Below are 21,895 nucleotides of genomic sequence, written 5' to 3'. Positions count from 1 at the left end.
TCTCTCTCTCATTGTGTCATGCGGATTACTGTTAATTTATTATGCTGATCTGTTCTGTACGACATCTATTGCACGTCTGTCCGTCCTGGAAGAGGGATCCCTCCTCAGTTGCTCTTCCTGAGGTTTCTACCGTTTTTTTTCCCCCGTAAAAGGGTTTTTTTTGGGGAGTTTTTCCTTATCCGCTGCGAGGGTCATAAGGACAGAGGGATGTCGTATGCTGTAAAGCCCTGTGAGGCAAATTGTGATTTGTGATATTGGGCTTTATAAATAAAATTGATTGATTGATTGATTGAAATATAACATGCTAACGTTATTCGCACAAGCCTATGGCATTGTACATTGTATAAATTAGCATAGCGGCGAGCGAGGATTTCCTTTACTCATATAAAGCCAGGACAAATTCCAAAGTATAAATCCCTGTAGGTTAGATCACACACAAGACTTGAAATGCTATTTTTGTGTGGTCTTTATTGTCTTCACAGTTTGTTTCTTATCTATGAAATTAAAGTAAATAAAAGCTTTGTTTCCACTGAGGGAAATGGTTTCAGCTTACAAAAATAGACAGGAGGTCTGCAGAGCTTACACCATAGGTACGACATCAATTCGATGCAGTAGTATAAATCCTGAATTATAGACACAAACCACATAAAGTTACATTTTAGTTTCTGTTAAGTTTGTTATAATGCTCACCCCCTTTCTCTCATGCTCCTGCACCCTCTTTTATTCTCTCCCTTCTGTCTCACTGTCATTTTGTATACTATTAATAGAGAAACAGATTATGAGGTAATCAAAATTTAAGTCTGAATATGCAACAATCAATGTTTAAACTAAGAAAGAACGCGATTTGTTATTATTTATTATGAGCTCAACATCAACTTGTGTATTTGTGTCTCCCTTTACTTCCTGATAGGTGGAGAATGCATTAGTGCAACAGCTGACACTACTACATAAACAGACCCCACAGATTTACTGGATAATATTACACATACTTAGTTTTGCTACTATTTTTTGCAAATACATTTAATTACTTAATATTTCTGTCTATAACCATGTGTATTCCCCTACCTTTTTTTTGTTATAGTTTACGATTCTGGTTGTGACAGAAGAATACAGACAATGAAATTACAGACGTGATGACCAAAGTCATTTGGCAAAAAATATATGTAGGACCCCTTTGTTCATAGTAAGAAACTGATGGTAGTTAACAGCAAAACATTAGTCTTTGCTCATAAGTACATATGTACCAGTTTTGTTTAGTTAACAACACTAATTTTCTGTCAGCTGACAGATAGAAAACAAAATCAAGTCTTCACTGAGCTAGTTTTCAGATAAGCAACATGTTGACAGATCATTTTTACACAGAAGCTCGTGTAATAAACCCTCTCTCCACCGTGTTGTTTCTTAAGCCTTTTTTGACTCATTTTATACATTTAAAATGTTTTTCTATGTTGTATTTCTGTCAACATGCTTGCTTGTTAACCTTGGTTATCCGATGTACAACATTAACAGGCATTCCGGATGTGAAACGTAACCGTCTAAATGTTGTTTTGGGAAATATCACAAAACCAAAGGACCAATTATGTTCTTCTCTCATAATCTTTTGTTGACTCGAGGCATTTTGTTGCTTTTGGTTTAAACAATAGCTGTGATGAATCCCAACACAACATTTTTTGCTGATGTTTCACTGTCAGGTTCAGCTAGTGCACATGCTGCTGCTGCTGCACTGGAAATTACCTCGCTGTTTGCTGTTCATCTGTCGAGCAAATGCCAACATGACTCTGTAAAATGTGGGGAAACCACAGCGCGCAGGGCTGTTTTTCAGACAGAGAGAAGTTGCCTACCTTGCAGCTTTTACTCAGACTGCAGCATCACATCACACCCATCACTGTCATAACCACACAAACCTACACCTGTGTTAATCTAAGCCTTCATAATCCAAAAAAGAGCCTGACTGAGGCAGCACTATTACAAATAGCACGTGTCATTTCTTGAGCGCCACCACATTTTTCAGTCAACAGACGGCTGGGCCGTCTCTACAGACAGGGACACAGACAGCTGCTTCTAAGGACCTAAAAATACCCTGTCAGAGAACAGACCAGTTCCCAGGTACCAGGGGAATGGTTGGAATGCCAAGGAAGGGTCACCCAAAACCACACACACACACACACACACACACACACACACACACACACATTGGCCACCTGCACATTCAAAGCACAGATGCATTCACTGGGCTCTAGACTCCCAGTGGTCAGGAGGAGAAACGGTTGTTCTGGGAGGTGTCTCAGACAGCTAGACGACACAAAACCTGACAGAAAACACCAGGCGTGTCCAGCCACTGAAGAGTCCCTGCTAACATCAGATGAAAACGGTCACTTTCTCTGAGCTTTTCCTTATAATGTCCAAAAAAAAGAGTATGTTTGACAGAGGCAACGATATGACAATATTTTTGACACTGATTCTGTAGGGTCAAAACATTGCCTTCATTCAGCCTGATAAAGTTTTGATTAAAATCAGTTGACTCATTAGCTGATAATCAGCCAAACAATCTCTAGATCCAACTTCTCACTTGTGAGGTCTTGCTTCTCGTCGTTTTTCTTATGTCACGGTAAACTGAATATCTTTCAGTTTTGGGTTATTTGTTAGACAAATCAAGCAATTTGAAAATGTCACATTCCACAGATGTGCACACAGCTGCCTTCCTGCATCTTTTTTCCCCCATAACAAATAGCAAATAATAAGGTTGTGGTAATATTTGCATCTTCTGAGGCAAATGTCAGATCTGAGTATTTGAAAGGTCAGTTCACACAGAACGCAAAAAACACGGTGCATTTTTAATGAAAGATGTTGTGGATTATTTGGACAATGTTTCTGGGTAAACATGTTGGAGTTTAGTTTCTCAAATGTCAATTTTCAGTGTTACAAGCACCAGAAGTGCTAATATAAGGGTGGTGGCAGAAATCCTCACCTTCATATTTCATATATCTCAATGTATGTGAAGAATTTTATTAGGTGAAAATGAAACTATTTGCATCTGGGAAGATACCACAAGTGACAGGTGAGAAAACATGTTCGTCTTTTTTATGATTTGGATTAACTGACCTTTTATACTTTTCTTAAGTTTGATTAATAGTTATTGTTATGCTAAATGAATACAGCAAACACACAATATCAGTTGTCCCTTTCTCATCCATGTTCAATCCTATTTTCACCCCTTTTTAAAAAAAAAAAAAGGACGAGGAGTTGTATTATTACACAATTGTTGAATGCTTTGACATGAACTTGTTCACTGGCAGGTGCAGTTGGCAGACGCCTTTTGTTGAAACTCTACCCTCACCACAGAAAGGTGAGCTGCCAGTCTAAGCCACACACACACACACACACACACACACACACACACACACACACACACACACACACACAAGCACACACGCCTCTCTTCAGCTAGAAGCAGTACCCGTCCCCCGCTGCTAGCAGGCTAGTCTGTCGGCTGTATGCAAATAGAGATTATTATAGCGCTCAAAGGGTTTTGCAAACAGTATTTGGTAACGATAAGTCGGGAAGAATTTGACAAAGCAAATATGAGCCCTCTGTGCTCTGAGCGATACGCCGTAACTTTATCGCAGCAGCATTTGAACTGTTTAGCATATTATATTTACTTTTGCCAATGATCTAATATTTACTCATGACCTTGTCAGGAAAACTGCTCACAAAGACTCCATCGTCATAACTTCACATGAAGTAGTTTCAGAGTGTCGACACACCGAGTTTCCAGTTTTTACACCCTTAAAGCTGTCTGAGTACTTCATCAGACGTGTCTGTCAGATAGTCAAATAGCTTCGGTCAGAAACCTCTCCACACACCTCTCTAGCTGCAGATTGAGGAGGGGGTCCAACTCTCACACCCACTTCACACCGTCTCCTTTTTCATTTGATACACAACTATTTCTGTCACTTTTTGATCGAATGCACTAATATTGTCTTCCAAGAAAAACTGTGCACTGTTACACTCATTTTAAAAATACATTCCCCCGCCATCTTTCAACAACAGCCAGCCTTTCACCCCTGTAGAAAAATACCCATGACTTGTGTCATTCTATGGCAAACATGTCCAGCTATGTCGATCATCTCTACAGGTGAGTGTTGGTTGAGACAATAATCATATTCAATGCTCACTCAGTTTATTTGCCCTGCACTGTTTGGTCCATGCCAATTGCCGATAGTGCTATTGCTGTTACATGAGATTCTTCCCGAAAATAGCTTTCATTTACTGATTGTTATCTTGACAAAATGTTGATGTGTGTGTAGTTTGTTTTGAATGAATCCCAAATACACCATCCTGCTACTCTAAACACTCAAATGTCACTAAATGTTTACCAATCCGCAGCTGAAAGTAGTCCCCAACAAATGAACTATTTACTCCAGTTTTAAAACTGTTGCTGAAAATGACAACTGTTTAATGAAATTAATGAGCCTTTTTTAATAATATGTAATTATTTATTTGTGACCTGTTTTAAAGATAAATGTGTTCAACAGTAATAAACACGTTGAGGGACTGAGTGCCACAGACAGGAAAGTCAGAAGTCACTGCTGGTTTTGGTGCTTTCATATTGACATTTGTGAACAATAACAAATCTTTCCAATATCACCAGACTCATCCGGCAATAACAATGAATATGCTCTTTATAGATTTATAAATAACTTGCATAAAAACACATATGTACTGCCCCAAGTCAAAGACTTGACAGAGACAGAAGAGTCCCATCAGCTTTTATAATATGGGTTATTGTATGTGAACACATGCCTCGGACTGGCAGGCACAACAAAAATGAATTTATCAGACTGCCACGCTGACAAGAAACTCTCCTCTGATTTGGAACTATACTCATACATGTTCAAGTGTGCATTTTCTTGATTGAACAGCTGGAAGTCAGTACTTGTGGAAGTTGAGTCATGCCAAACAATCTGATGGCACATAACATGAGAGCTGCAAACCCAATGACCGTCTTCTTCAAGTGTCTTCAAGTGCCCTAATGTATTCCTTAAGCCTTCAGTGAATGAAAATCCTTCATGTCTGATATATGCAAACCCCCTCTTCTCTCTCCTCTTGGTGATCTCTTTTTCATCAATTAAGTTGACCGTTTTGGTCACGCACGATGGAGTCCATTACCATGACAATGAGGGGAATGATGGGAGAGGAGAACAGAGGAGTGGGGGGGTGTACGGGGAGGTGTAAAATCTGTACAGGGACAACTTTCTCATGAAGTCTCCTGATGACCAGCTGAAAGCTGTGGGGGATCTATTGAAATTTGTTAAGGGGGATGGTAAGCAGCAGGGAAATTCTATTTTATCTCAGTAAATCAGACACCAACACTGCTCCGTTAAGAGGTTAGGATCCCCAGTTTTCCAACCCTTCCTCAAACTGTTTATTATTATGGTGGTCAGGCTATTAAACTTAATGAGTTTTTAAAAAAAACAAAAACAAATGTTATGGTCTTTACTCTCAAATCTCAAAGCAAAACAAATTTCAATAAAAAACATTTGCAGTTTATTTGACATCCAAGTATTCCCACTCCAAAACACTCAAAATGCAAATCCAAGGCCTGGCAGAGGTCTTCAGGAAAAAACATATTAACATGGGTCAACAGCTAGGTTCAGCCAGGGGTCACTTCTTTCAGCACACTGCAAACACTGCAGGCTTAGATGTGTTGTGGAGACACAGGCCATATATATTTATTCTATACTATTCTAATATTTATATTTTTCACACAATAAAAATATCTGAATTCAGAAAACAGTTTGATTGATGTTTGAATATATTTTCTTTAGCTTGGTCTATGTAGTAGTTCATTGTAAGATTATACTCCAAGATATAGGCTACCTGAATTTAAGACACTGACAAACTGAACACGATATGTTTGATTAGTTAATGATGTCCTCTGTTAGCCACAGGTTACAGTTTAAACAGTATTTCACTGCTGGAAAGATGGTCTTTTCATAAAACTGGGCCATCTATGCAGTAACAAGATGCAAATACTTTTGAAATTGGTGCTACGTGACCAGAAAAACAGAGAAGTTTGCTCAAGAGGAAGAAACCTACAACCACCAGGGCTGCACTGCATTTTAGGCCAGAAGTAGGAAACGCAGTAACAGAATCTTGGTTTGTATTTGATCAGCAGTTTTGATCTCACTTTTTACAACGCAGTAAACAGTTTGGCACCCACTTATTGTTCACAAATCCTCATATTACAGCCAAACAGTACACTAAAATATGTTGCTGAAAACATTTTAGGTGAGAAACACTCAATACAGTAAGAGGTAAGTAAGAATCCTGGTCTATATTTGATCAGCAGAGGGGACACATCACCCAGTGGATTTGAGCTGGGAGATGAGCAGGGAGATCTGGGCACTGATTAGATGGGCGAAGTTTACCACAGTTCATTCTGCCCGCACTGTTACGACACAAAGCTGGTTGAAAATCAAATAAATATCCCTTTAAAGATGTTGCATGTTCCCTTTAAGATATGTTGCACTCAAAATGGTGCAAAAGAAGGGTAGAGAAGTATATCTCCATCTTATTATTGGCAGTGCAAAGTCACTGTGTTCGTCTTTACATCACAAATATTGCCATTTGAAAATGATACACGTCATTTGTGTCTGAGACGCAATTCTTTTTTTTTCTCTAGTTGAAAATGGGATTTTAGAGTGAAAGAAATGAGTACTGTTTGATTTTAATGACGTGAGTTTATTTTTCTTCTGTTAGTCATCTGTTTTGTTTATTAGACCTCATTTTAGCCACAAATAGCCTGGCATATGAATTTTAAGAGGGAATTATACCTCCGCCAAGAAGACTGCATTTTCAGTTCAGTGTGTTTTTTTGTCACCAGAATTACCAAAAAACTACTGGCCTGATTTCAATGAAATTTGGTGGAAGGTTGTAGCATGGGCCAAGGAAGAAATGTTGGAGCATATCCTTATCCCTGGGCCAAAACACAAATTATTTTTCACTTTCATTAACGTTGCGATGCAGGGCATTTGGCCTTGGCGGAGGTCTGTGCTCTCCGAGTGCTCTTCCAGTATCTATATTGTAATACCTGTAGTCAATTTCCGAAACATATCGAAAAGTTTAGTTGTAGCTAGATGAAGGACTGTTTCTGATTTTACCAACAAGTTGAATAAAATAGATCTAAGACCACATTTGGCCAACAAGCCAACGTTTCTCCATCCCCAACATCAACTTGCTGCTCAAAGAAGGTCTCAGGGGTTTAGGGCTGCTGTTATGAAATGCAACTGTAATAAGACAAAAGTTTTCAAAGCATTACTGTAGGGACATGTAAAATAGAACAAGGCCTGCTAATCTTTCCTATGATTTATCTTTGGCACACAGTCTTTCAGATAACTCATCAAACAAGCTTCTTGTTCTATACTGTCTGAGCCAACTGGCACAATTTTCCACTGCAATCATTGTATTACTTCTGTGTGTGTGTGTGTGTGTGTGTGTGTGTGCCTGTGCATTTTATGCCTCTCCAGAGTTTTGCCGATCTAACTGCTCTCACTTGATTCTAATTAGAGGCATCTTTAGACTTCCCCTCAGGCTTATACGAAACTAATTACAGACGGTGACAAAACCCGGGCTGAACTAAACTCTGTGCTGCGCTGCATCACAGTTGCTTCACTACTCCAAATAAAAGGTCTTCATCTGCATGTTTGCCTTACATGTCTGAGATGTGCAGTCAACCACAAAAAGACAGAAGGAGTGAGTGACAAGAAGGCGTCGAGGGGTTTCAGCTGAAGGTTCCTCATGAAATAAACATACTGTTGCAAACATTTCATCCACAAAATCAGGTTCTATAAAGCAAAACTAGCCCCGTTAAACCTAAAGGACTAAAACCAACGACACCAACACCTGCCCACAATTTTTGCTTTCTTCACTTTGCTTGACACAAAGGGCATCTGCTTTCAAATAAACTGAACAACACATGATTGATAGCTGTCTCCTTCACTCAGATATCAGCATGAACCCCTCTGACTGGATCAACACATTACTCACTGAGCTGTCAGTGATCACTCTGCGTCTGATTTTCAAACTTGAAATATATGGTTGATATTTTTAGAAACATCACATTCCTCCAGAAATGTCCACCAAAATAAAATTTGTATAATAATATATTTGAGGCACAAAAATCCACATAAAAATGGTAAAAGACAAATATAACTACAGAGAAAAACAAAAGAGAGAACACCGTTTAAGTGGTGCTGCGAGCACAAAAAGATCAGACTGAAATGGAAGACTTAACCTGATGTACCGCTTAACTGTGAGAACACACACAAAGCGAGGCGCAGAGCAACGTGAGACAAGTACAAGCATATCAAAATCAAATTAGTAAACAGGTTTCCAAGGCTCTTCTCCAACATCAAGGGAATAAACATAGGACATTTAAGAAAACCTGAATGTGTTTATCAATTAGATTTTACAGGACAGCATGTGCTCCAGAAAATCAGCTGATTTCGACACAGCAGTTAGTGACACTCGTCAGTTTAACCTGTACCAAAAACTCAAATCATTCATCATCAGAAAATGCTTTGTCACATAAGTATACTGATGACACAGACAAGACGCTGTGATCTCAGCATTACAACAAGTAGTTTATCTAAACCCTCAGCCATTCCTAGAGCTTAGGAACATTTACTCAATGATTCTACTTCAATACAGTTTTAAGGTTTTTAGTATTTCCATATTATGCCACTTTATACTTCTCAACTACATTATGGAGGTCTTTACTTAGTCAATGTAGTTATTTTGAGTAACATTAACTGACGAAACATCTGTCATGTTCTGTACCATACAAACTTACGTATTTTAACCCAAGCCATGATCTTTTCCTAAACCTAACCAATCTGCATCCTTATTAGGGATGCGTGCAATTAGTCGTATAAACGATTCTCTAAACGTCCACTCCCTCGCTAGTCAGCACCAGAAATATCAGTCGTTTAAACCAATTAGTGTTTTGTTCATGTACAAGGCCGCTTAACTGTCATGCAGCCGCCCGCCACTAGTGAGGGCTACAAAGCCGTCAGACAGCAGTCTCCCTCACCGCGGAAATACTCGAATAGACCGGAGTTTTAAAACAGCACGGTGGGAAACTGGAGAGATCTAGAAAATGAATTCAGCAGCAATTTATCTTTTTTGAGATGTTATATTATTTGTTAACTTAAAGTGAGTTGTTGTCAGATAATGTGCAGGGTTTACATTTATACTGCACAGCGCTAAATGCCTCTCATTTCGGCTGAAATTCAATTATAATTTAGATGTTGTTTTGTTAAGTTTAAAGTGCTTTCATTTTTGACGTATAATCTGCAAGGTTCAATGTGCCCCACATTTCAGAGGCAATTTATGTATTTTAGATGTTATTTTAGTGGTTAACTTTTGACTGAGTTGCGGTCTTGTTCACATTCATACTGTATGGCGCAAAGTGTCTCGTACTGCAGCAGCATTTAAAATCCAACATGGTTGTTGAAGATTGTGACTGAAGCCTTCAAAGGGCTCTTAATGCACACAATATTTTTGGGACAATGTTTCAAATACTTAATAAATTGTGCTAAATTTTGACTGTTTTTTAGTGTGTTCCTTTTTTAGACTAGTTGACTAGTCTTAATTAATATTTCCACTTAGTCAACAGGGAAATTAGTCGCCAGGAACATCCCTTGTCCATATCACAACGTAAATCAACCTAAGATATATATAGACAACCTGTGGTCATGTGGGCTGGAAAATTTATTTGCAGATTCTAATTAATAATCAAAAATTAATCATGATTTATTATTGTCAATAAAGATTTTATTGATCTCTTGGTGAGATTTAAAAGCAACCCAGCAGTATATATAGTAAACAAACAAACAAACAAACAAACAAACAAACAAAAACACATCTTTACCTGCTGCAACATTTAAATCAATGTATACATTACTGCATCAATAATTTTAATCCAATACAATGGCATTCATTATTCTGAAATGGTAATACTAATTTGAATATTTTGATGCTAATACTTTTGCTCTTTTAACTGAGTCAATTTTGAATGCACGACTTTTACTTGAAACAGAGCATTTCTACATTGTGGAATCGCTACTTTACTTAAGTAAAAGATCTGAGTATTTCCTCCCCAGTGGAAAAAGATGCTTCTTCTAGACTTCTGTTTTTTGCTTTGTGGGTCTTTGTTCTTCCAATTTCAACAGTGTGACCAGAAAAGTGAAGTGTTGCTCAGCTTGGCTCAGGCTTTATAGCACAGTGCTTCATTCTCTGGCAGTGTCTAGAGTGGTGCCTTTAGTTCTGGCTATTTGTCAAATCTGCCTTTACAGTCCGTCTGTGACCGGATCCAGTGTCTGGGACATTCCTACGGCCCTTCAGTCATATGAAACTAAGGTACTCAGCAGAACAAAAGAGAAAAGACAAAGCTGGAATTTGGCTTCTCCTGGCTCTGAGATGTTCAGTTGTTATAAACAACTAGCAGGTTGTAATTTACATGTAAAGGTAACAACTGTCTATAACTAGCATGAATTATGAGAATCCACATTCACACACACTCTGGACAGCTGCTCATGGTGTCACTAATTTGTTTAAGGTGACTGTTGCAGAAGGTCAGATTAAAATGCATTTGAATTTCTGCACAAGATAAGAACATTTTGTCAGTTTTTTGTGAGAGAAATAAATCTAAAATTGAACAACAGTTCTAAAAGAAGAGTTCAGTTGTGCCAGAATAATATTTTTTTCTGTAAAATATAATTTTGGGTGTAAAGACATATATTTAAAATATAATTTATATCCAATAACTGGGGAGGAAAGGGCAAAACTGCCCCAAGATGTTTGTCACAGGTATTTGTCAAGGTATTGTGTAAAGTATCTGTCCCACAAAACATGATCAAGGTGGCAAAAAAAACTTTTTATGGTTGTGTATGTGAATGTTTCAAACATCACATTCTTCATGTGACTTGAACTACTTTCCATTGGAGCCAAAATTACCACAGGTAAATTACATCAAATTTACCTTCTGTCACATAATTTTTGACAAATGGATCAATATAGAGACTGCATACAATGCAGCTCTGTACGTCACACAATGTAGCTGCAATAAATCAGGCTGCAGTCAAAAGTAGAGCTGAAAACATTCCACCCCTGCATCAGACAGTATATCACCGAGCCATCCCACCAGCAGACTGACCGGTTTGTCAGTGCTGCTGTGAGTTTTAGCTGACTCATAGAAACTTTTTCTGCTGACTGGGCAGGTCGAGCAGACCGAACAAGTCCCACAGCAGAGAGGTGTCAATAACATCAGGAGCAGGTAGCAGCAGCCTGTCATCATTGATGGCTCTCGACTAATTTGCTGTGCAGGCCGATCTGAAAAATTCATCTCTGCATGATGCTGCTGTGTTTCAGAGCAGGATAAGAAGACTGTGTGGATAGTTCCTGGAATGCTGCAGTTATCTTCTTTCATGTTATATGCAATATTTAATGGTGATGGTTAGGGATGTTCCTGATGACTTATTTCCCTGATATTTCAATGGAAGTTTAAAATGATACTAGCTGATTTTTCTAAAAGTAAGAAAACACTCAGAAAACAATCGAAATGGAGCACAATTTATTCTATAAGGTTAAACATCGTCCAAAAAAATATTGCATGTTATGAACGCCATTTCAAAATTTTAATCACACTTTTCAATAACTAAATCTTATCTTTTTAAATAATAATAAGTTAAACCAAATAGAATTTCTGGTGCTGACTTGCGAGGATAGCGACATTTAACTGCTCACATACCTTGTGATAATTTGAATGATCGTGATATATATAACATAATATAGTTTATTTATTGAAAATTAGAATCAGAAATGATCTAGCCTGTACTGTAGATAAAACAATCACATGAGAATGTCTGTTTTTGGCTGATCAAGTGAATTAAATACTTCCGAAAAAACTACAGGTAATCACATAAAGTAAAATCGCTGATGGGTGACAAATTTTTACCCACTCCAACCTGTCAACAACCATTTCATGCTCCAAGTGTCCTATACTCCCCGTTTCTTTATCACACTCTGGAACATGAACACAAATATAGTAACTCTTATATCGATTTCTGTCTTGGCTCCTAATCCAACTTGGCACAGAACAGATCTGCGAGGACCGACGATGAGACAGAACAAAAAGGGCGGACGTTTAAAACAGAGGAGGAGGGGAGGAGAGATAAAATTAGAAAAGAGGCAGAAGCAAGTGAGAGAGGGAAACATGGAGAGGAAAAAAAGTTTCACACTGTGTGTTCACTGTTCTTCACCCGGAGAGAAAAACCCCATGACTCAAAGTGACGGGAGGGCAACAACGCTGGCATCATTAAACTGAGAAGCAGGCAATAATAAAAACCCACTGGGCGTTGTTTGTTTGTGTGTTTCTGCACACACACACACACACACACACACACACACACACACACACACACACACACACACACACACACAAAATGGTATCCACGGGCAAAATAGGAGCTGTTTCTAAGAAGTGAAGACAGAAAACAATACTGTAAACTGTACAGTCTCAAAACCCAACAGCTTGCTGATCTTTACTTTTATTCTTTGAAATAGTTCCTTTAAATCCCCTTGGATGTCACGCAGACTCACAACAAGGACTTTTTTCTGGTCTGTTCACCACTGCAGAGAGAGAATACACAGTCTGTACTGAGAGGAGAGATGGGAATATCATTAAAACCCCTTCTTCAGGTCAACTTAATAATGAATCCAAACATTTCTCAGCTGTGTGTCGTTAATTTCCACCAACTGAGATCCCACCAGAATGAGGCTGCTGTCTGCAGTGAAGCAGTCCAGGCACAAAAGCACAGTTGAAAAGAATCAAGTTATTCCCTCTCTTCACATTTAAAGCAATGCGATCCTCAAAGAAACCTCGAACTGAATTTCCTAATGATGAGTGAGCTTAACGTTTATAGCAGCATCTCAGTTCCAAACTACATACTAAATCTGAGCATGTTTTGAGTATGTAGTGTGTAATAAATATAGTCAAAACAGCCTAAATGCGAACTAAAAAGCCCTTTATTTATGAGTGTGCTGTTGATGGACACTGTTGTTCTGCAGTGCAATCAATGCACAAAGAAATGGAGGAGCTGCTGACAACCGCAAAATAATTGTGGAAAAAACAAATAATCTAGGGCCCTATGAAATCTATTTAAATTTTATCCAAATTTCATTTTTATTTTTCCCAAATTCTGTGTTTTCCATTTTAATTTGTCTGAATACTGTGCTTTACCACTTATGCATTTTTGTCATCAGATAATGTGATGGATGAATAAAATTTTAAAAATTTCATAAGAAATAATTCAAATATAGTTACAAAAAAATATTACATCCTTTTGTAAAATAAAGTGCTTCACATCTGAGCTTCACATCGCTCTGCTCTAAATTTAGCAACCTAACATCACAGAATTAAGTAATTTCCCTCACAAGTTGGTGGAATTGTTAGTTACAAGGGGCACAGGTAACGTGTTTGAAACATGTGAATATAATCCAATAAATCTTATTTCAGTATGCATTTACATTGCACTAACAATTTAAAACTGAATGTCGTCTTGTGTATCTTGGGCCACTTCAGTGCAGTTACAGGTCAGTCCAACTTTAGCGGTGGTCGGTTTGACGATGGAGTTGCAAATAATGGCTAGCTTGATACAGAAACAACAGATGCTGCCTCAGGACAACCTGAGAATCACAGATGACAGGACCTGATTCAGCTTGGCCAACTGAGAAAAAGACTGCAGTCAAGCTAGCTGTCACCCGCATCTCAGTGGTCAATGAGCTGCCGCTTGAGTTGGAGACAGACACGGACAGAGCAGAGCAAAGTCTCAGTGAGTAGAGCAGTAACCTCACTCACAATACAGTACAATGTCTGGAAAATTACCTAAATGAAATGACATTTCTTTTCATTTTTGTGCACTGGCCCTATCAACTAGCTGATTGTATTTACTAGCCTGACGTAACTGGCACCGGTGTGTGTGGGGGGCTAGGCCTTGCCCTCAGTGAAACACAGACAGAAGCAGCGTGCCCGTAAATGACACCAAAACATAGCAACATAGTTTTGTCTGTTCATTTAGCTTAGGCGCAGTGAGAACTCACACTTATAATGTGAGGTAAAGTCCCGATTTTTATAAACTGCATCCACATAAGGCAAATTTCACGAGTTTCTACGTTTTACAGCTGATTCCATTTTTACTGTCAAATCCCACGAATCCACTAAATCACAGAGGCCCTAGATAACTTCATAACATTTGTGGAAAAACGTTTTACTGTCTCTTTCCTAACTTTACATGCGATCAGCTCACTGATGTTGGAGTTAGACTGACGTGGTGGCACAAGTATATAGTATAATTTCCTGTTAGTATAAAATGGTTACATATGTTGAATTGTTTCTTACTAACTGCAAAAACTGTGTACAGATAAAGATTAGTTCATAGTTCATACTGTTTACAATTAGTGTGTAGTGTGATATTAGGACACAGCACTTGTAATTGTAGATGGGATCATCTTATAACCATGTGTGCTTGCTAAAAAGGGCATGATAAATGTGGCTTAGAAAATGTACAAAGCAGTATACTGATACATGTATGATGTTACGAGAACCAGGACTGAATTGATCTACTGGGGAGCACCAGGTCAAATATGAGCTATGGCTGCTATTGACTTTATTTTAGATTTTCTTTGCACTGTTTCTTTCTTTCTCAAATCATTTTATTGATTATACACCAGTATTACGGACAATAAACAATAACATACATATAGCATCTAAGATGTCAGAATGAATTGACCTCTGATGCATTGTTTATACTCTGTGTCCTGTTGCCTTTGATGACCCAACAGGACCAGTGCGAATGGCAAATCAGAAGACAAATTGTTTTTGTTTCTGTTTCTGTCACTGAGCTCATGTCAGCCAAATTCTAATAGGGTAGGATTTTTTCTTTTGTTTTGCACTAGACAATGAGCGGCACGTGATGTATTTGTCTTGCCAACTTCATTTTCAGTCAACACACAAGCTGAGAAGCCTTGCTAGGGACTGTTAATCCAGCCGATTTAAGAGTTGTTAATTCAGTAAGTGAACTTACAACAACTTCAGCTGCATCAGTCCAATAAACACGTGTTGTCATTTCAGTCACCATTCTTCAGTTTAAAATTTTCATGGAAAGACAATGTCTCCATTCTGAATCCCGCCTACTACGCTCTGATTGGTCATCTGTTTCTCCAAACTAAGGAGGCAGCCGTTAATAGGCACAACACCAGACTTATTTGAGTCTCTAAACAAATCAGATTCAGGGGTACGGAATAGTGCTGCATGATTAATCTAATCGCAGTTGCAATCGTGATGTCAGGCTGTGCGATTACATAACCGCATAAAAGGCTGTGATTTGCAATTTCATGTAAATAAATGTTAACATGTATGCCTGTGAACGTGACGTCTCCTATAGTGTGTGGAGTTTGTTGACATTATGCCCACAAGCTATCCTGGTGTGTGCAGCAAGTATGTTCAGGGGACCACCTGGCATGCAGCAGTGACCAACATGGACGCTGAAGAGGGAGCATGAGCATGACCATGAACAGGCTGAGTTGGTGGTGGAAAAAACGCAACATCTATAGAAACTTTGGATCCAGGTACGGCGACGTTGAACAGACAGACGTGCTGTGTAAAACTTGCAAGGTTGAAGTCGCCACGTGCCGCGGCAACACAACCAAACACTTGAGACAGCACAGAGAAAAGAACGAAGAATGCATGCTAGTGAAAGCCAAGCCAAGTAACGTTAAAGACAAAGAGACAACTGAATTGTAATCGCAAACGCAAATCGCAATATTGTCCACTAAAATCGCACATTTTTATCAAATCGTGCAGCACTAGTATGGAACCAGGCTTACAGCAGATTTCATAATACCAACAGTGTGCGGTGCATATTCCCATATTTCCAGGCAATCAAATGACCCCAAACTACAGTAGACCTGCAGCCTTTGGAGACATAAGAGTCCAGGACCTGAGGCATGTACCCACTTTATTGGGTGACTATCCATTCTTGATGAGTTCAGAGAATAGTGATACCACAGTAGTGAGTTTTATGAGCCTCCTTTATCATATATGAAAAAAAAACTGCTGACCTTCCCCATCATCTCTCATGAGCAAATTGTGATGTGTTGCATAAATTGTTTCTGAAAATGAAAACTCTAAATTCCATGAATAACTAAACAGCACTAATCCTTTAAGAATTTCTATTCCTGAGACTTAACAGGGCCTTAAATTACTAAAGATGTACTTAATTATAGCTGATGGTCCCCCTGTGGGCCATGACCGCAGCTCTTATATAGTTAATGGGAAAGGACGGCGGGCTATGAGGAGGCTTTTGTGAGTGTCTGTGAATGTTCTTGTTCAAGAAGAGGCTCTGTGTGTGCGGCTTGTTCCCGAGCGGCTGTGTTGTCTAATTAACTGAAGGGTTTGTATTACACAGCTATTTGTGTGTGAAAGAAGGCTGGGTGGGAAACACGGCTATGAATATGTAAAGTACACGAAGGCACACAAATAACACATATTAGCTTAAATGATTAAAAAAAAAAAAAGTAGGTGTATTTCAGGAGCTGTGACAAAGCCTAAAATGTAATTGTCTCTGTGATACAGAAGCACAGCAGTTCTCTAGCCTCGTCTGTCTGCCTGGCTGAAATTCTGCTGCATGACTCTGTCTGCCTGCTTCCCTCCCCGCCAGTTTGCTCTCATTTTCTTGCTTTTTCCACTTGCCTCTGTGCCTGCAGACCTGCTTGTCTGTTACTCTGCCTGCAGCACAAAGACTGCAATATCCATGGATCATAGAGGGATGTTTAGCAGGCAATAAAATAGAAATTAAAAAAACACTGCACGACTGCACAAAGACACCAACAGCCACAATTACAAAGCTCACAATATTATTCATTAATCAAAGACGCACATGCATAACCACAGAGTGTTCTGACTACCATTGTCTTACTGTGTCTTGCTTTAACCTTTAATTATGAATAACTCCACTTTTCTAATCAGCTTAATTCTGCGGGATGCTGACATTGACAGACAACCATTCCTTCGCCTCAGGTACAAAAACCTGGATACAGGCTCAGTAAGGGGAAAAAAATACTCTTATATAACAACCTTATATGTTCTAAAAATCCTTGCGGTTACATTTGCTCATTGCCCAAGCTGAATTTAATTTCTGTGTCTGAATTAAAACTCAGAGCACTTCACTTTATAGTTCAACTACTAAAATATTACTGAGGACTTTTCAGAGTGTGATGAGGCAAGGTAAGAAGTAGGGCGGACCTGAAATAGATGTACCAGGTGTGCAGGGACAAAGCGAAGAGGAGAAAGTGAGGATGGAGGAAAAAATAAGGGAGGGAAAGAGACCTTATAACAGCTGACAAAGTCACTGGGGGATGAGGGTGGTGTTGGGGGGAGATGAAAGAGAGATATCCCTCCTCCACTTAACACAACTATAAAAAGTTGCTAATGAGGCCATTGATTACTGCACAAATTAATCTAATTAATGCCAATATTGACAAGCATTGCGATATGGTGTTACCAGTTTAATAGGGACACTTGCAAAATCTAAAGCATTCTCACACCATATAAGAAATCCTAACTCATGATGATAAACTTTTGGTTGACATTGTATTACAGAGATGTTGATTCAACTCTATGGTCATGATTGATTATACGGTTAGAATATTAATACATAGGAAATCGGGGGGGGGGGGGGGGGGACATGGAAACATCAGGCGCCAGGATCAACTTTCTGCCATACTATGTGTTTGAGTTTCTGTGTTTTCTAAAACTGTGACTTTGCAAAGACAGAGACTAGAGCTGGGTATCAAAGCTGAACACTTTCTGAGCACTGACAGAAATATGTCCATAGAAAAGTGTCGTATTGGCGACACACAGGCAAGTTGACACTGATTGCAAATGTTAGAGGAAGCCTGATTGTGTTTAAAAAAAAAAAAAAAAAAAAATCAATGGAAACATGCGATTAGCTTAATTTTACCTGGTGTGGTGCAAACTGACATAAAGACATGTCTGTGGTGTGAGTCGAACTTAAGTGTAAAATCTGAACTTATTCTGGGGCTTTATGAATGTGTGTCATTAAAATACAAAAGACAACAGGAGAAATGTAAAGAGAGCAGAGGAGAATATCAGAAAGAGTGGGAGTTTCTGTTGAGTTCTCGGGTCAGTCAGAGGCTGAACGGAGCACAAACAAACACAGGTAAACTCCCACACATATGGACAAAGCTTCCATTTCTGGCTAGCTTACAGTAAACGTAGGTACAGTTGATATTTTGGCTGTTTGAGATGACTAAACACAAACGGTCTAGAGGTCAAATTTGTTGTCTGAACACACCTTTAGGGTTTTTTTTTTTTTTTCAAACCTTAGACTACTAGATTTTGTTTTTGTAGAGTTTTTTGTTTAACCCTAACACATTAAGCAGTTTGGTGTATTCTTGTAAAGTACAAAACTTCCTCTAGAGCTGCCGCTTGAAAGTCATAGATTCTAATCATCAGTCGGAGACCCCTTTGTCGACTGAAATTGCTTCAAGTTCAGCAGTCGTATTTTTTTGGTTGTTGTTTTTTGTTAGTGTGCTTTACAGTGTACTTCTGGGGACGTTTTGGTCTCCAGACTTCGCTGCAGAATGAGCACTCTTGACTTTCATGCTGCTCTTAGGTACACATAGCTGGGGACACGATGCAGCAGCACAAAGAAGGAGAGACTCTGCCCCATTAGGCTTCGAGATAACATTTTCTCCTCTCTCTTCTGCTTAGAGGTGGTGAACTTATAGCTCATAGTAACCTAATGGGACACAGTGTCTGTCTGGCCTTTGTTTGATATCTAGTGTTGGCAAACATTTCTGATCCATGATTAGCACTTTTAGCTTGTTTACCATATTATCTGAATGCCACTGTCACACTGAGACTGTTCAAACTTTAAAACTTTATATGGAGGGGGAAAAAAAGAACTGTCTAATATTTGTATTGAGCAGCCAAATCTGATTTTTCTGACATAATTCTGAGTCAGGTACAGCCCTAGATTGTTCAAACAAGTTCATAATGCCCAAACTAAAGTACTGTTATGGTGTGGTGCTAAAATGCAGGTATCATACTGGCCCTAATGACAAAACTATGTTACACATATTAGAGACCACAGAGTTATACCAAACAAGTAAAAGGCTTTAGCTTTAAGAATTTCCCTGAAATAAGTAACAGCTACGTTAAAAGCATTTGAAACTACTCCAGAAAATAGCCTTTTACATTATTAATACCGCAGAAAGTGATATTATCTCTGCCAACAAGAATTATCTCTATGACACTGCTCCCCATGTAGCAGAAAGTAAGCAGATTGCTCAATACAAAATCGATCTCTATTATTTGCAAGTGAGTGGAGGAGGGAGACAGCTAGCGCTTCCTGTGCATCCCTGACGAGCAGCAGGGAGCCGGAGGCACGGCTGCTTGGCTGAGAATATAAATGAAAAGCTCAGTGACTCATGGTTGTGATTCAGCTGTAACAGGTGAATAAGTAATATGTGGCTTAAGGTGTAAAGGACCGATCAATGTAGCCATCAATGGCATATGTCCATCTGCATAATATACATCATTATACTGACTCATTTCCAGGTGTTTTCAAGATGACACTTACCCAGAAGTTGTTCTTAAAGAGGGCCATCTTCACTCAGAGATTCACAGCAATCTATAAAAAGAGGCAGAGAAAAAGAAGTAGAGCGCCATTAGAGAGGAAGATGGCATTAATACTTTTCCTTCACTTGACCTTCATTTCCTCCACGTCACAGTCTAAGTGCTTGGGATTTTAACCTCAAGGATGTCTTTTGAATTCCTTGTAAAAATCTGTGAGGTGTTTTTATTCAGCCTCTTCTATGCCCCCTGACAATAAACTACAGAATCAAAGTCTCTGGAAATAACACACAAACAAGCTTCCAGAGAATCCTAACTTTATAAAAACTCCCCGGACACCTTCAGTGCAGGAAAGGAGCTCCTGAGGGAGGACAGAGGAGAGCTTAACAAATGACTTCAAAGGATAAACTCAGAGGATGCAGGGCGCTGAGGAAGGAAGCAGGGAGGAGGAGTGACAGGGGAGATGGGGGAGGAGGGGGAGGGAATACAGGGGAGAAGATAAATCGATGGAGGGAGCGAGGCAGGAGAAGCGGAGGTAGCCACCGAGGAGATAATCACAGCTTGTGAAACTGGAGGCAGCAGCACTCTGCTCTGATTGGCTGAGTCATCCTCTGTCACATGCTGCTGCTGATAGCTCACATCTGTGACTGCATTCATATCTGCCAGCTGAATACCATTATTAATGCTCCCTTCTGTATAACAACCGCTTTGTTTATTTACTATTCAAAACTGCAATGTGTGATGGAAAAGATGACGTTTATTTATCTTACTCAGAGTGCAAAAACATCACAGTAGTGACAACTTAGCACTAAAGAAAAAATGATGATGCTGTTATCAGCAGCTGGTTAGTTTAGCTTAGCACCAAGACTAGTAACAGCTAACATGAAAGGTAACAACATCAGCTTATTTATTAGTCATATTTCCTATATGTTGGGTATGATCATATACAGTATGGTAGGGCTGGACGATTAATAATTAAATTTTCATGTACGACTTTGGCTTTCGCGTAGATGCTCCTGTGTTGTGTTATGAATCCAGCGTGCTCTTTTTCTTTAATACAGTGCGCTTTTGCCCCTCCCTAAAAGCCCAAACTTACTCTCAGCCAGGCTGTGGCAGGTTTAGTTCACCTTGAGCCTGTTTTTCAGTAGAATTATATTAAGGACTCAAGTTCAAGAAAATCGACCTTTAGAGAGACAAAAAAATTGTAACTCAATGTCATGTTAAATAATCAGGATCTCAACACCAACCAAAATAATCATGATAATAATTTTTGCCACAATCGAGCAGGCATACTGTACATGTTATGTGGAGTGATATATTCAGTCCAATTCAATGATCCACAATTCAATAGTATAGTGAAGCAAAGCACATTGATACATCAGCATCTTTAAGACACGCCTTTATTTTGAAATTTCCATGGCATGTCTGTGTCACCATTTCTGTTCAAGCGCACCTCTTTCCAAAACATTCAAACAGTGCTGGTGGCCTGACGCCAGGCAGACAGTGGTAGGCAGCAAAGAAAAAGACAATGAGGATATTTACAGACATCTCATTTCAATCGCAGGGCCCTGAATCAAATCGAAATTCCATCGTGAGACTTTGTTATATCAGCAAATATCGTATTATTGTCCGTAGAATTGAAAAAAGTAATGTATCTTGATGAAACTTGTGATTTACGCTGCTAATGTGTACAGTATGTAAGCAATGACTGCTGTGGTGCTCTTACAATTGTTGTTTAAACTATACCTAGCTCTTCTTTTGCCACAAACAAATTGGTGACAACCTAAAGCGCATACTTCCTGCCAACTAGAAATGTCTTTTTGCATAAAAAACCTTCTTGATATGAGGTGTTTCAAAGAGAAAACATAAGTCATGTTGCAGCTGATCTTTCATGAACTGGCTATTAGTTAGAGGTCTGTTATTTTGATAAGCAGCACAACAAAGTAGCAGAAGATTTATTTACACAGTGAATATGTTGCAGATATACATGCTTTACTTTTTGCTAACATAACTCAACAACATTTGTTTAAGAGGCAGTAAGCCATCACAAGGATTTCACAACAACTAGACTGAGGAGGTATTTGTGGACATTTAGTCATTTCATTTCTAGTCATTTATTTTTTTGATACTATTTTATAATGTAGGACATGACCTTGAATTAGATTCCATCCCCTA

At 38.9% G+C, this 21,895-nt stretch overlaps 1 protein-coding gene across 6 annotated transcripts in view; it reads right to left on the bottom strand.

The window, feature by feature from the left end:
* Positions 1-21,895, bottom strand: part of fcho1 (FCH and mu domain containing endocytic adaptor 1) — an 81,625-nt gene that overhangs the window by 43,560 nt on the left and 16,170 nt on the right. For all 6 annotated transcript variants that reach the window (XR_007570539.1, XR_007570538.1, XM_050054024.1 and 3 more), the window contains exon 2: positions 19,728-19,778. Coding sequence is in view for 4 of the 6 variants with exons in the window: in XM_050054024.1 (XP_049909981.1) it covers positions 19,728-19,754 (27 nt within the window). In the remaining 2 variants the exon portion in view is untranslated. The remainder of the gene's footprint in view (positions 1-19,727; positions 19,779-21,895) is intronic.

Source organism: Epinephelus moara, chromosome 10 (assembly GCF_006386435.1).
Source record: "Epinephelus moara isolate mb chromosome 10, YSFRI_EMoa_1.0, whole genome shotgun sequence".
NCBI lineage: Eukaryota > Metazoa > Chordata > Actinopteri > Perciformes > Serranidae > Epinephelus > Epinephelus moara.
This window is presented reverse-complemented; position numbering and strand designations above follow the sequence as displayed.